At 50.6% G+C, this 15,684-nt stretch overlaps 5 protein-coding genes across 5 annotated transcripts; 2 read left to right on the forward strand and 3 right to left on the reverse strand.

The window, feature by feature from the left end:
- Positions 1 to 507: 507 nt before the first annotated feature.
- Positions 508 to 1,980, reverse strand: KY384_002475 (uncharacterized protein; the record flags this gene model as incomplete). The annotated part of the gene is made up of 1 exon (XM_044810998.1): positions 508 to 1,980. One exon carries the CDS (start codon positions 1,978 to 1,980, stop codon positions 508 to 510), a length of 1,473 nt encoding a protein of 490 aa, XP_044671881.1.
- Positions 1,981 to 2,833: 853 nt separating this feature from the next.
- Positions 2,834 to 6,349, forward strand: KY384_002476 (uncharacterized protein; the record flags this gene model as incomplete). The annotated part of the gene is made up of 2 exons (XM_044810999.1): positions 2,834 to 5,225; positions 5,280 to 6,349. 2 exons carry the CDS (start codon positions 2,834 to 2,836, stop codon positions 6,347 to 6,349), a joined length of 3,462 nt encoding a protein of 1,153 aa, XP_044671882.1.
- Positions 6,350 to 6,622: 273 nt separating this feature from the next.
- On the reverse strand, positions 6,623 to 7,477 carry KY384_002477 (uncharacterized protein; the record flags this gene model as incomplete). The annotated part of the gene is made up of 1 exon (XM_044811000.1): positions 6,623 to 7,477. The coding sequence occupies one exon, from the start codon at positions 7,475 to 7,477 to the stop codon at positions 6,623 to 6,625; it is 855 nt and encodes a 284-aa protein (XP_044671883.1).
- A 2,802-nt stretch (positions 7,478 to 10,279) lies between these two features.
- KY384_002478 (uncharacterized protein) lies at positions 10,280 to 11,818 on the forward strand (the record flags this gene model as incomplete). Its single annotated transcript, XM_044811001.1, has 3 exons — positions 10,280 to 10,546; positions 10,605 to 11,196; positions 11,250 to 11,818. The coding sequence occupies 3 exons, from the start codon at positions 10,280 to 10,282 to the stop codon at positions 11,816 to 11,818; spliced, it is 1,428 nt and encodes a 475-aa protein (XP_044671884.1).
- A 1,317-nt stretch (positions 11,819 to 13,135) lies between these two features.
- On the reverse strand, positions 13,136 to 13,871 carry KY384_002479 (uncharacterized protein; the record flags this gene model as incomplete). The annotated part of the gene is made up of 4 exons (XM_044811002.1): positions 13,136 to 13,416; positions 13,478 to 13,541; positions 13,589 to 13,796; positions 13,819 to 13,871. 4 exons carry the CDS (start codon positions 13,869 to 13,871, stop codon positions 13,136 to 13,138), a joined length of 606 nt encoding a protein of 201 aa, XP_044671885.1.
- Positions 13,872 to 15,684: the final 1,813 nt, after the last annotated feature.

The raw sequence follows: 15,684 nt of genomic DNA on the forward strand, positions 1-15,684 counted from the left end.
CCTTTATGATCGGAGGGAGTGGAAGGGACGGGATGCTGTGCCCGCCAGACCGAAGCCGAGGAGAGCGTTGGATCAATTGGTTACGGCGATCAGTTCCTTGGTGTTCTCGCCTGATGGGCAGGTGCTGTGTTTGAGTAGTCGCTGGAAGAGGGATGCCTTGAGGTTGGTTCATCTGCCGAGTTGCACTGTGTATAAGAATTGGCCTACAAGCAAGACGCCGCTGGGCAGGATTAGTAGTGTGGGGTGGAATGCGGATGGGGGGATGTTGGCGGTAGGGAATGAGCAGGGCGTGGTGAGGTTGTGGGAGGTAAGGGGGTGATGAGGCAGTGGAAGGGGAGCTTGCAATGATAGATTTATTTCCCTCGCGTTGCCCCATATATCCATGCCGTTGAGCTCGTGGAAGTCACCCAGTATATATATGACAACGCATCCAGAGCACCTTTTACATAGCCGCCATATTATACCTATCTAGAAACCAGCCACCCATATTCCAGAACGGTGCGCCTTTCAAGCCTGCCGTTCCGCGTTCTTGATCCCCGCAAGATTCCCCTCCTTGACTCTCTTTATCGTCAAAGCCGCGATGAGTGCAGCACCAACACCACTGCCGTCCTCTGCACTGACAATATTCACCATATCTTTCTGCCCCTTCTCCCAGCCTAAGATCTCCCTTAGCGCCACTGCGCCCCGGGCCTTGAAATGCGGATATTTGTTGAACACGCTTCCATCCGCGCCGACGTGGCAGGTAGTGATGTTCTTTTTCTTGCAAATGGCCGCTGGCCCGCACGCAGACAGTCGGGCCGCTCTGGTGCCGATCAGTTCAGCTAGGCGGCGTATCAATTCCAATTCGGGTTTTTGGGCAGTGATGCCTAGTTCTTGCTTGAATATGTCTCCTGTCTCCTGCAGATTCTCGAAAGGATCGTTCTCGATGTCCGAGAGGAATGAGGCGTCGAGGGTGTAGGCGTCGCGGAGCTTGCTGATGTCCTGGCCGGAGAAGAAGTTGCAATTTTTGTTGTCGTGGATGTCGACGAGGACGAGGCGGAAGATCTCACCAAGGTATAGGCCTGCGATCATTTTCTCGAAGGCTTGCTGGCCTGGTCGCGGGGAGTCGTTGTCGATGATCACATCGTACTTGGTGCGAGGGAGGACGACGTTCTCGTTGTCGAAGGCGCCGTATTCGCAGTTGATGGCTATGGGCATGTCCGGGGGGAGGTTGTAGTCCGTAATCTTAGGGACGGAACCGCAATTTTCCATGTAGGCAGCGTTGCAGCCGGTGCCGAAGATGCAGCCGATTTTCATGGAGCTGTCGGTGTAGGCGGAGGCGATCAGGGTGCCGGTCGTGTCGTTTATGAGGGCGGAGAGTTTGACGGGGAGTTTTCGTTTGGCGAGGGCGGCTTCGAAGAGGGGGACGACGTCTTGGCCTTCAACGCCCTTGATGTCGAAGCCTTTGGTCCACCGTTGGAGGACGCCGTGATCGATATACTCTTGCGTTGCAGGGAAGGAGAATGTGAAGCCGATAGGGATGGTGTCAAGCTCGGCGAGGTTCTCGACTTCGTGATGGTACTCGATGAATTGTTGGATGCAGTCGGCGATGTATTCCCAAAGTTCGTCGCTTTCGCCTGTTCGCAGCTCTGAGGGCATCCGGTATTTGGATTGGATGATGTCGTATTCGCCCTTCTCTTCTAGGAGGATGACCTCGCAGACACGGAGGTTGGTCCCACCCATGTCGAGGGCGAGGAAGGTGCCTGTTTCATTGCCATCTGGGAAGCCCATTACCCATGTTGGATTCATGGGGATACTGCCTCCCTCCACACTCAAGCCTTTGTCCAGCTCTTTGACGAAGTGATCCGTGACCTGGATCAACTTGTCTTTTTCGAGGGAGAATATTTTCTCGAGCTCCTTGATCTGATCGAGGAGGTCATCCGGCACGTCGGCCATTGACCCCCTCCGGGAGGGCTGCCTTCTTGGGCCTAACGGAGGCATCTTGAATTGAAAGCCTTGAACACAAAGAGGAGACAGGAATAGCAGCTGTGGGGCAGGTCAGGTATCTCTGGAGCTCAACTAGAGCAACGGGCCTAGGTAAAGCGTTTGGAACCCGGGTCCCAACGGATAGCAGCAACGGTGGATGAAGGACAGCAGAGTCAATTTGTCGCCATCTCAAACAGGAAGCAGCATGGGTTGCACTCTTAGATGAGGAAGGAAGAGTGTGAGTTCATTGACAGTACGACTGGGCTTCGGTTGAGTATGATTGGGTTCTCACTCCCATGGATTATTTTGGGCGGGGACCCCACAGTGCCCGGCGGCTAACCCCGCGTAGACGAAGGTCTGCTTAGTCACGACTTAGCGGAACCTTGCTAGGGCTTTAGGGAGGCCTCACCGGCCTAGACCATTGGATCATGTTGGCCCAGCTCAGTGAGCTGTCAGAGTATCACGACGGTATCATGTTTGGGAGCCTCATCATCAAGACTGTTTGATGCCAATGGATTGGCGGAGGACGCGCGGGATGGAAGCACATTCTGGGCCTCTTTAGCGGCCGCACATGGCGTCACGTAGCCTTTGCCTGTAAGATTATTAACTAATTATCCTAATCATACCAGGGGGACTGCCTTGATTTATTCACCACAATGCCCTCTTCCTAGTTCCTACCTCCTACAGCCCGCTTGTTTTCACTTCTGCTTCTTGTGAACAGGTTCTTGTTCTACCTTGTCTTCTTCAATGGCACCCTCCTTCCTTCCATTGTTGTGACTTTCCTTTCTTTCCGTGAACCAAGCGCCCTGGTGCAGAAAGGAGGCAAGTAGTCCTCTATCCAGCCCATTGAGTGCTCCTCACTAACAACATGGATAGTGTAAACCCGACTCTCGTCTCGGCTGTGAGCCAGGTCACCAACCAACTGGTTGAACAGATGACCTCTACCTCCTCCACCTCTGCTACCGCAGTCCCAACCAGTGCATTGTCTGTCATCGACTCTGGAGCGGGCGAGGGTCAGTCGAAAGGCAGCTCTCTCAACACCTTCTTATCCACCTTGTCTACCGGTGCTGTCATTTTTGGCCTCGAAATCTTGCTGTTCATCATCATCAACAATAAATTGGAGCGCATCTATCTTCCAAAAACTTTCCTGGTCCCGGGTAAGGAGCGAACGGCAGCTCCTTCAAAAGGCTTCCTACAATGGATCCCCGCCGTTTTCAAGACTACAAACTCCGAATTCATTCAAAAGTGCGGCCTGGACGCCTACTTCTTCCTGCGATACCTGCGCACCCTGCTCAAAATCTTTATTCCCTGTGCCCTTATTCTTCTTCCAATACTGTTTCCAGTGAATATTGTCGGCGGCAGGGGGCCCCATTTCGCTGATCTGGGCGAATTTTCCAAGACCAAGAGCAACGGTTCTACTGACTGGAACAATGTGAATGGACTCGACATTCTTGCATGGGGCAATGTACATCCTTTCAAGAATAACAGGTATTGGACTCATTTGATGCTTGCTCTTGGTGTCATCATATACTCCTGTTGGGTTTTCTTTGATGAGCTTAGGGGCTACATCCGTTTACGGCAAGCCTACCTCACATCCCCTCAACATCGTCTTCGCGCTTCTGCTACGACAGTGCTCATCACAGCTATACCAACCAAGTGGTGTACGTTCGAGGCGCTAGATGGCCTCTATGATGTATACCCTGGAGGCATCCGCAACATATGGATTAATCGGAATTTTGACGATCTGAGCGACAAGATAAAGCAACGTAATAAGTTGGCAAAATCCTTGGAGTCAGCGGAGACGAAACTTGTTAAGAACGCCAAAGAAGCCGCTGTCAAGCAAGCGAAAAAGGACGCGAAGAGAAATAAGCCACAAGGAACCTCCGGGGCGCAGTCTTCAGTGGGAATAAATGGAGTAAATCAGTCTAGCCTTAACATGGCTCAAACGGACGGCATCAGTGCAGGTAATCCCCATCAACTCGGGCAGACGTTGGACGAAATCCTGGACGATCCCTCACCGGGCCGTTCAAGACCGGAGTCACCAGTTCACAAGAAGCCCATCATCCCGATTGCTGTCGTAGGACAAGGTATTGAAGCTGTAAGCGAAGGTCTTGATCGTCTCGGCAGAGTTGTGTTCAACAAGAAGTCGGTACCAAAACAAAAACAGCCGAACGATGTGGGTGAAGACGAGAAACCAAAAAAGAAAAAGGAGATTGAAGCAGAAAAGCCTAAAATCACGTACCGAACAGCGCATAATGAAGACTATGATCCCAATGAAGGCCAACCAAAATGGAAAGAATATCTCAAAGAAGGCGATAGAGATACAATGAGGCTTCCGATCTTTGGATGGCAGTGGATGATATCACTGCCTCTGCTGGGCCAAAAGGTCGACACGATCTACCATTGTAGAAAAGAGCTTGCAAGGCTCAACCTGGAGATAGAAGAAGATCAAAAAGATCCCGAGAAATATCCACTCATGAATTCCGCCTTCGTCCAATTCAACCATCAGGTTGCAGCTCATATGGCCTGTCAATGTGCCAGTCACCATATTCCCAAACAAATGGCTCCACGGGTCGTTGAGATATCGCCAGGTGATGTGATCTGGGAGAACATGTCCCTTAAATGGTGGGAAACTTATATTCGCACCGGAATCATCCTTGTTCTCATCGCAGGGCTTGTGGTTACGTGGGCTGCTCCTGTAACGTTTACTGGTCTCGTATCCAACCTCACATACCTTCAAAGCCTAAAAGGCTTACACTGGGTCGGCAGGATACCGGCAGTGGCCAAAGCGATCATTCAGGGTGTGCTACCTCCGGCCTTACTCGCTCTTATACTGCTGATCTTGCCACTTTTGCTGAGATTTCTCGCGAAGACCCAAGGTTGCTTGACGGGTATGTCGGTTGAGCTCACGGTACAAATATACTATTTCACGTTCCTTTTCGTCCAAGTATTCTTGGTGGTGTCAATCTCGTCGGGTATTACTACGATTATCCCGGAACTGGCAAAGTCCCCACAAAGCACACCTTCATTACTGGCCTCAAATCTGCCAAAGGCTTCGAACTATTTCTTCTCGTATATGCTGCTTCAGGCGTTCGGTACAAGCGGTGGTGCTCTGGTACAACTGGGTGAACTGTTCAAATGGTATATCCTAGCTCCAATTATGGATAGCACCGCAAGGCAGAAATTTCGACGCCAGATTAATCTACCCAATGTTCACTGGGGCAAGTTCTTTCCCGTCTACACCAACCTGGCGTGCATTGGTAGGTCAAGTCATATATCCACCCGAAAGTGGTTAAACTAATACTGAAGTAAAGGTCTAATCTATTCCGTGATCTCACCCTTGATTCTCATCTTCAATATCATCACCTTCAGTCTTTTCTGGTTCGTTTATCGCTACAACACTCTATATGTGACCAAATTCGGCTTTGATACTGGCGGTCTCCTGTATCCAACAGCGATTAATCAGCTCTTCACTGGCCTGTATACGATGGAGCTCTGCCTGATCGGGTTATTTTTCTTGGTCCGCGATGCTAAATTAGAGAATGGAGTGGCCACAACCAGCGGATCACCGTGTAAAGTTCAGGGAATCATAATGATTGTCGCCTTCTTCCTGACGATCATATTTCAATACCTGCTCAATACTGCTTTTGGTCCTCTCTTGAGATACTTGCCGATCACGCTCGAGGACGAGGCAGTCATGCGCGACGAAGAATTTTCACATGCCCAGGAGAAGCGATGGGCCGTCGAGGAACATGAGCAAGAAGAGCGGAAGTCATCCCCGGGAAGGACGCCTGACGCTGAGGACAGCCGCCCAAGTTACTCTCAGCCAGGCAGCCACCGAGGCCAGGAAAGCATTGAAATGGAGAATTTCGACGCTGGCCCAGATTTGAGAAGCGACCTTAGAAAACTATTGCCACCCAACCCTCTCTTGAACCCAAAGTCCTGGGCCGATCGTGGCAACCGCAGTCGCACATCATCACATATTTCTCCAGGCTTTGTAGAACATTTGAAAGCTCCACTCAAGTCTCCTCGACGACGGCATCACACAAAATCGTCAGATATCGAGGCACAGCACAAGGGTTCAAATCACATTGGCGAAGCTCTCTTCGCTGGCATCAACGACGAAATCGAAGACTTGACTCCCGACGACAGAGACAAGCTTGTCCGAAGGGCCTTCCAACATTCAGCGCTCCGAGCACGTCGACCAGTGATCTGGATACCACGAGATGATTTAGGTATTAGTGACGATGAGGTGAAGAGGACGAACGCTACTTCTGAGTACATATGGATTAGTAATGAGGGGACTGGCTTGGATGCCAAGGGGAGAGTGATTTACCGGAGGAGCCCACCGGATTTCTCGGAGATCGATTTGATAGAACTGTGAGCTGTATTATAATTTACTTGTGGTGGCAATGGTGCAGCGATTCAGCGAGCGTGCGAGCGTGCATGATGTACAATGCAGGAGATACCCCGATGAAGACTTCGAGCTTCAAACTTAATGCATTCGCAGAATGTCGCTGGACGATGGCATGTGTTTGCTTCGATAGCTCGCAGAATATCGTGCCTAAGGAATGGCACTTTAATGATCAAGCAATTGGAACATATTCAATCTACTTCCATCACACTAATACATAATTCGCAAACCTCATGCGCGGGCTTAAATGCTCATCCTCCTCCCTTCCTCGCCCTCATCACTCGTGCACAGGTGACCCCAACCAGCACTCTGAGACGAAAGAGGCGAAGCTTCCCTTCTTCCTTCCTCCAAACATCCGTCCTCGGACGAGGACGACGAAGGCGAAACGTCCCAGAGATCAGGCATGTCGATATCCCCATCTCCCTCACTTTCACCCCCACCTACTGCATTCCCCTCCGCGTCTTTTGCCTGCAGAGTAGAGTTCACTAAGTCCGCAAGTGAGGAGACTGGCTGTATAGTGGTGGCCGTAGCGGTGTGGGGCGTGCAGGTGAAATCGAGTTCTGGGAGGATGAAAGCGCTGTCGACGCTGCGGGATCGCGGTGGTGAGATGGGATTGCAGGAGAGAGGGTTTAGCTGTTGCCGAAATTCTTGGGTTCTGTTTTTGATAGGGTCGGTGGTGGCTGTGCTGGTGGAAGAAGAGGAGCGAAAGAGACTTTTGATCGAAGAGACAAGCTTGATGGGCTCGTAGCTGGTATCTTCTGCTCCTTCTCCTCGGCTGACTTCTTGGTCTTCATTACCGCCTCCGGCACGGGTGACGGGCGCCTGAGCGATACGATCCGGATCGAGAAAGCTGAAGTCGGCGTTCTTCGTCGCTTCTGCCGCTCTTGCGGCTTTCACCTCCTTCGCTTTCCAGTGGCAAGCGCTGGGGTAAAGACACTGGGTTGTGCAATCCTTCTTCGACCTCTTCCTCTTATGCCCGTGACTTTCTGATAGTGAAGGGGTGTGCGAATGGCACTCGCGTGCACGTTCCTTCCACGCACCTAGCTCCTCCCACCCCAAATAGTCGAATTCGCTCCCGCACGCTTTGTGTCGACGCATCCGACCCGTTCGTGGATCTGAGATCGTTCCGCCTCCGCAGAAGTAATGCCCATCGTGCAGACAGCGCCGGGTTGCACCTAGGGGGTAGCGGGAGGAACATTTGTGACAGGACCAGAGCCAGGGCATTGGGTCTGCGGTGGTTGGGGAGATAGAGACGGGAGGTGAGAAATTGGAATGGGGAGATTTGAGGGCAAGGGCGGAGGAGAAATGGGAGGAGAGGGTTGTAAAGGATTGGCGAGGCTTCTTAGTTTGTTTAAAAGTTATAGCCGTGGGTGATTTAGGGGAGGAAAGCGTTATGGAGAGTGAGAGGGGAGAGGAGCGAAGGACGTTCAGAGGGGTGTGGCGATTCTTCATTGAGTGGTGTTTGGCTGTGCAGTTGGTGGAAAGCGAGGTTTATTAGGTTATTGGCTCGGTGGAAATGGTGGGCAGTTTTCAAAGTATGAAATTGTAATGACTATGAAGGAGAGGAAGCTGTAGAAGAGAATATGAGGGAAACGAAGGACAAGAATGCTCTTCAACAGTATCTTTCGTGGAAAGACTATGTATAGCGACACTCCTTTGTTCCATATTTGGAGAATCATGAGATTCATGCTGACTGTTTCATTGCACCTTGTGTTCTTTCATCGTTTTTCTCTTTGTTCTATGCAGCTGGCGAATGGGCTCGGCTCGTCGTGGCCGCGACGGCGATCTTGAGCTTCACAAATTCAACATGAAAAATTGCATCACTAAACCCTTAGCAACTGGCGACGACGAGGTACACAATTGGATCGCGGCCAGCACTTGGAGAGACGCGAAACCGTTTGTCAGAGTTCGGCGAAGAGGCGGGCGGCCGTTGCAATTATTAATACCAATATGATCGGGTGAAATGAACGTAAGACGACTAGGAGAGGGATTCCACACAGGCGCCGGCGGTCAGATGGAATATTAATATATGAATAATGACCATCGGATGGAGCGGAATTAATGCTCGCGTGACAAGAAAGTATTTGCCCAGACATGCCGAGAAATAGGCCCAACATCTTCACGGACCACGGACCAGGGGTCAGACATATGACAGCGGGCAAGTGCTGGCTGCTGCATAGGCTTGCTCGTCTCCTTGGTTCTGCAGCGTGCCACACTCGACACTCCAAAATCTAGACCTAGTCAGCCCTTGTGGCTCGACCGGTCCTGCAGCTTCCCATTCGTCTCATTTTTATTCATTTTAGGAATGGCAATTCTGGCACAAGCCCGCCAAGACAACAGGCGAAATCAAGATCATCCTAGAATCCTCTTTCGATGCCTGGTGATTGGTGACATGGACAATGGGAGCATTATCAAGCGAGAGGATGAGGGAATCTTGCTGGATTGGGCCCGTGGGCTTAGGATGATAGCGGTAGTGAGATCTCTGAGATCTCACGTCGGGACGCGCGAGCGAGACGCTCCGGGGGGAAGAGGAGGGCCTACTGCAGTAGTGCTCCATTATTCAGGAGGCGTTAGGAGTCTAGGACAGCAGCAGCAGATGCAGGAGACCTGTTCAGGCTTGGCGCGATAAGAAGCTGGAAGGGACGAATCATAGGGCAGACAGATCCGTTTTCGGAGGCTTATACCATTACGAAACGGAGACGATGCCCTCGTGCTCCCCACGCTACCCACCACTATGATGGACTATGATGGACTATGAGACCCGGTGGGTCCGCTACCATTCACTACCTGACACTACTATTTGACTTGCATAGAAGCCCGTCCGTGCAATCAACTTCTGCAGCCAATCGCTGCCCCGAGGCCCTCTATCCCGCCACCAAAAAAGCTCCCCCCAACCTAAAAACCTCATTCCATTTTCCCATCCTTCCCTGACTGCTGCTCGTCTAGCCACACACCAGCAATCTGCTCCACAGCTTTTCCGTAATGTGGATGACCAAAATCAACTTTTCATATGCCCATCATCGTGAAATTGCTGCAGTCTGCTGTAATTCGACGCGGTCACCGCCTGGGCGAATGTTATGGCATCGCATAACGTTCCGACAGCTTTTCGCGGAGCTGAACAGCCTGAGCTGCAGTAAATAATAGACAGGCAACAGCGTACGATACCGTGTCTGACCATGGGCCACACACCCGTCTGGATCGGTACCTTAACCTTCACTTCGTGCAGAAGCTGCATCGTTCCGCCGATCAGTAGCGCCCGACCCCATCATGCGTTTGGTGGTAATCCATCAGTGATCGACTTGAGTAAAGCGTCCTTTGGAGCTGTATCTCGCTCTGCCCATGCTCTTATCAGCACCGCTCGAAATGCCCACTCATCCGGCTCTTATTCTTTCTTCTCACGGTCAACCTTGGCACATCTGCAATAGAAAACCCCTGCTCTGCCCTTCTCCATTTCTTCTTCCCTTTTCCTTCACCTCCCTCGTCGTCGTTCCTCTCAAGCGCCGTCATCCTTTCCTTTCCCGCGCCAAGCATTCGGGCCAGCCTGCCGTGGGTTCTTATTAAAGAGTACTCGAGCTCTGCAGAGCTACCTCGCCGACCATGACGACCTTTCCAGCGCCCGTGGGCTACTCGCCCTCGTATGCTTGGATTGGATCCCCGACTCAATTCAACGGATCGAGCGCACTTACCGGTGGTGATTCAAGTATGTGAATATTCTGCCCCACTCCATCACTTCTCTCCTCTATCAAGAGTTTAGTCGAGAGCCCTACAAACTCATCTTTGGCCAACTGATCACTACAACTATTTGAAGAATCAAGTTGCTGACAATTGACCTCAGCTGTGGAGAATGTCAACCAGTGGTTTGCGCCAGGTGACCAAGCCTACATCATTATTGCCAGCGCCATGGTCGTAGTCATGATACCGGGCCTGGGTTTCTTGTACTCAGGCCTAGCCCGGCGGAAGTCAGCGTTATCCATGATTTGGGTCTGCATGATGTCGATATCGATCATCACTTTCCAATGGTATTTCTGGGGTTACTCGCTGGCATTTTCGGCACAAGCCACGAACGGTTTTATCGGTGATCTCAAGCATTTCGGTCTCATGTACACTCTTGCCGCACCAAGTCCTGGCAGTCCATTGATTCCAGAGCTGTTGTACGCCTTCTACCAGGTATGATACGGAGATCTAGCCATCGATTAGGGAGTTCCGGCTAATGATATGCATCTAGATGCAATTCTGCGCAACCACAGCCGCCATCACAGCTGGTGCTGTCGCCGAGCGTGGCCGCGTCCTCCCGTGGTGCGTGTTCTGCTTCTGCTGGGCCACAATCGTCTATTGCCCGATTGCCTGCTGGGCGTGGAACATCAACGGTTGGGGCTTCAAATATGGTGTCCTCGATTATGCTGGTGGTGGCCCCGTCGAAATCGGCTCCGGCATGTCTGCATTGGCCTACAGCTTGGCTCTCGGCAGGCGACAGGAAAAAATGATGGCTAATTTCCGTCCTCATAACGTCTCTTTGATCGTGCTCGGCACAGTCTTCCTTTGGTTCGGTTGGTTAGGCTTCAATGGAGGATCGGCCTTCGGCGCCAACTTGAGAGCTGTCCAAGCTTGCTGGAACTCGAACTTGACTGCCATGTTCGGCGCCATCACCTGGGTTCTGCTCGATTGGAGACTCGCCAGGAAATGGTCTATGGTCGGTTGGTGCTCCGGCGCCATCTCTGGTCTCGTTGCAGCCACCCCTGCATCTGGTTACTGCACGGCTTGGGGGTCCGTCATTCTCGGCGTTGTGACAGGCATCGTATGCAATTACGCAACAAAGAGTGAGGATGTTTCGTCTTAGGTATAAACAAGATTTCAACTGACCTGTTCATAGTCAAATACTGGATCAAGATTGATGACACCATGGACGTTTTCGCTGAGCACGGTATCGCTGGTATGTTGGGCCTTTTGGCCAATGCCTTCTTCGGTGCCGCCTATGTCATCGGTCTTGATGGTGTTAATTCTGGCATCATCACCGGAGGCTGGATCGATCACAACTGGAGACAACTCTATGTACAGATTGCGTATATTCTCGCCGCCACTGGCTGGGCTTTCTGCGTGAGCTACGCTCTTGCCATGGGCATCAACTACATCCCCGGTCTGAAGCTCCGAGCCAGCGACGAGGCAGAGCTTCTAGGTATGGATGATGATCAGCTCGGCGAGTTTGCCTATGACTACGTTGAGGTCCGCCGAGATTACTTGGCATGGACTCCTGCCAAGGCAGAGCCGACCGGTGATGCCAACATCCCGCAGCATGAGAGACACGGTGTTGGTCAGCACTCCGACATGCTGGTCGGCAAAGCACCAAGCAGCGATCAGAGTTCAAATGGCATGGAGCACACCGGCATCGGTGGCGACAGACATGGTATGGCTGTCGAGGAGAAAGAAAAAGTCAAGCATTGAAATAGACTTGTGTGAAGTGAAAGCCTACATTTGTAGCACATGCGAGAAGCTAGGGGTTCACAATTCTATAGTACATAGTATCATGCCGGTTGAGACCACGGGGTTTTGGGGTCAAATTGCTTTTGTCTATAGCTACGGTACGGAAGATGATACCTTGGGAGCGGTTACATTTAGCAGGTGCAAATTGTTGTAATAAACGAGCTATCAAATAGAAAGGCAATCTCAACACGATCAATATACATTTCCAAATCGCTCCTCGGCAGTTCAGACATGTTTAGTGTCCCAATATCTCAAGGAAGCTTTCATATCGTTCACCTGCTGAGCAGGAGCAACAGTGCTGCAGGGCAAATACTGCCTCCTTTCCGCTACACTTACCTCCACACGAAAGACTGATTTGCATAGCTTACCCAGCCCTCCTCACAGCAAATATGAGCCGCTAACAGCCAGTTTGCACCACATCTCCACTCTCAGAGCTTGACTTGATCGTGACCCAGAGGCATCGCTAAGGAGCGTCGGCAACGGGCTTCAAGCCGTCAATTTCTTGATGGTTTATGTTGATAACTGTGGGTTGGGGATAGTCGATTTCAGCCTTACGGTGTAGACAATCAGTCAGTTCAAACATTATTGGAATCGACTGTTAAACTATTAGCCTTAAAATCCGACGAGAACTAGGCCTAATTGATCAGGAATGCTGCTTAAAGTAGACTAGCCTTTCTGTCCTTTGCCAGGTTTGGTTTAGCTTCTTTTCAATCTTTTTGCCTTTCAACACAACATTCTATGCACTCAGGGTGTTTTTGAATGAGCTGTTAAGCTTACCGCAGAAAGGCATAGCGGCAACAGCTACAAACCACTCTATGTAGAGCTTCAGTATCAAAGACTGATAAACCTAGTTAACAATTTCACTGTTCAATCGGCTGTGGCTCCACCAAGCATGAGTCCGTGTGGAAGGTTGCAATAACCAGTCAGTTTTGGCGTCAAAAACAGCTGCCAGCACTGTTTGCAAGAAGCCTGACAACTTGACTGAAGTAAAGGAAGAATAAGGGGCTGCGTAAGTCTAACAGTGAGGCACTTTAAGCTGGCTAGTTTGGGAGAAATGAAGGATGAGGTACCTCAAATCTTGATACTTGTAGGATCGCAATCGATGAAGTGGCTCCCAGAGTATTTGGACGACGATGGCAAGGCGCTAGTAGGTGGTTAGAACCCCTTGGACTCCATCCGCATTGAATTGTTCAATTATGTAACACTCCTGAAATGCATATCACGCTCTCTTCACACACCAATGCACGCCTCAATCTAGCGAAACCGTCACATGCTACTTCAGATTTCATAATCAGGTGCATCAGACTCTGTATCCTGGTTGCTTAGAGCTGAGTAGACAGGTGCATCCGACTTGCAAGTGACGGGCTTGAAGGGCTTGTCCGGCTGTTTTCCGATGCCCTGGTAGCACGCCGTGGGTATGACTGCAGTGTGGGTAGTCGTCAACTCTGTCGTGACGGTCGTTTCAGTGGTATAGTAGTGGGCCGTTGTGGTCGTGTCGATCCAAGCCGTGACCGTCGGGCGGACTGTGCTGGTGACGGGAACGAACTTCTCGCATATTCCTAGAGTGGCACTCTTTCAGCATGTACACACCAGCGGCAGGGAGCATGTGATGATGCTGACCTTGTACGCTTTGGGTAGCGAGTTCCACGACGGCTTTGTAGGAGGTCTCGGTGATTGAGTGTGTCTACTCTGGATCAGCATTCAGTCCAATCGATGCTTTCAATGACCTACTTTATTGAAGGTATGTATGCGAGGTAGATATTCAACAATGGGCTCTCCAACGTATACAGTCTCCTCCGTAAGATCCATGGGCCCACAATCCATATTTCTGGGGCATTGTGGAGCCTGCGTAACCAGGGCTGGTGGAATAGGGGCACTGAAATCTGCTGCTACAAGAGCTATCGGACGAGTTAGTCGCTGTTGAAAGGATACGTGACGGCTGTTCGTATCGAAATGCGAACGTATGCGTACCAGAGGCGGACAGCATCGCCAAAGCGATCCCTCGAAGCGACATTTTCGTTGATATGAGTATACGGTAAGGCCGGCTGAGATTTGAAATCAGTGAAGATAATGGCCACGTTTTTGGAAGATGGATCCAGGGGTCCTATTTGTACCATCTGATATTTCATTATGGTACTAGAGCAGTCCCACTTCCTAGGAGGTCTAGAACTGTTGGATTTCACAGCGTTTCCAAATGGGGAAATCTGTTTAATGAGCGTGGAGAACCTCTCCTCGTTTGTGAGGAGAGTCTCATATCCTAGTGGTCACGATCTGGACATCTGTATAGCATCTGAGGGAGATCTTTGGAGGCGCAACGGACTGAAGCTGACAACGACGTTAGCGAGCGACTAACGTCTCCACTTGTCAGTCCCAAAGAGGCAAACGTCGACTACGGGACGGCGGGAACCACGTCCTAACATCTGCCAATTTCCGCATTACCTTTTTCGTAACATTTGTGACAGGCCGATCTTATCCAAAACTTCAAGCAACTGATGAGCGACGTTCGAGATTCTCGATCTTGAGTCTGGTCTCTGGCCAGTCGAGCTTGCCTTCACCTCTAGTCCTTGAGTAGAAGGCCTGGCCTGATGTCAGCAGATACTATCGACAAAGGCTACATCGATCCGCTTCTTTCTGGACGCGTGAGCACTGCCAGTAGGAATCATCAACATTGCCAGAGTACAAAGTCCCAACAGCAAGGCCACCTTGTGTACACTTCATGCATAAATTCTTCTACCTACCTGCATGAGAAATCATGGTTATAGACTTGGAAACTTGGGCTTTCAATGCACGAACGGGTTTATACAAGGGTCGCCTTCATAGCTGCTATTACTGAAAGTGACAGTCTTAATCATGGGCTGCTCAACTGTATATATCCTTCAACATGTTCTGCGAAGGAAAATTCCAGAATCTGAGATGAGGGGCAAACAGAAACGTGACAACGCGGAAGGAGGAGAAGGAAAGGGAAATGACAAGGAGGAATCATCATCCTTCGAACGTATTTTCTCAGAGCTGAAACTAAAGGAAGCTCTCTATTCGCACAGTCGTTGCTCTACGTCGCGGCCTAATCTTCATGGGAGCGATAATTGTTCAGGCGAGGGCCGTGCCTTTCTGCTTCCTCAAGGAGTAAGCTGTATGCCACACCGGTACTTCAGACCCTTCTCCTTAGCAAGGAGGACATCAAAGCGAGTTGCGTTGCGGCGAAAAATGGAAATATGAACCAGGTCAACATCACCAGTATATTCGTCAGTGCGGCACTCTGAAGGCTGAAGATCAAAATTTCCGTCATCACTTTCGAGGCAAACGTGCTTAGCGATAAAGGCTGAAAGTAAATTGTTGCTATCTGCTTTGTTCATGGTTGAACTTGAGTCCAATTTCAGGAAGCTATCTTCGACATATACTGAAGCATAAAGTAGTCGTGCTACTGCTGCTCGGAGAATGGAAAGGCGAGTGTAGAGACGAAGGCAAGAAAATGATCATATCGTGACAGACCATCAGCCTAATTCAAGTCACGAGTCATACAACGCGCTCATTCTGACTCGCTCATTATTCCTTGAGAACGTTCCAATCGGGGCAGCCGATTTATTTCTGATTCGATTCACCAGTCCACGACCGTGAAGAGCTGATCCAGTTTGTATTTGCTGCAGTGGTCACGTTCCTAGTCGTGTTGGTGAAGGATTACAGTTCAAGTAGTTCTAGCGCGAGTTTTCTCGGCATTCCTAATGACAACTTATCCTTCAGTCCGCAGGGCAGCATGTGCACGACTTTGCGGTCATCGTCGTTCTGTCATCCAGGTATATCTCCAAATCTTGGACCCAATTTTCCAAGAA

The sequence above is a fragment of the Bacidia gigantensis genome (assembly GCF_019456465.1).
Source record: "Bacidia gigantensis strain McMullin 20006 chromosome Unknown contig_156, whole genome shotgun sequence".
Lineage (NCBI taxonomy): Eukaryota > Fungi > Ascomycota > Lecanoromycetes > Lecanorales > Ramalinaceae > Bacidia > Bacidia gigantensis.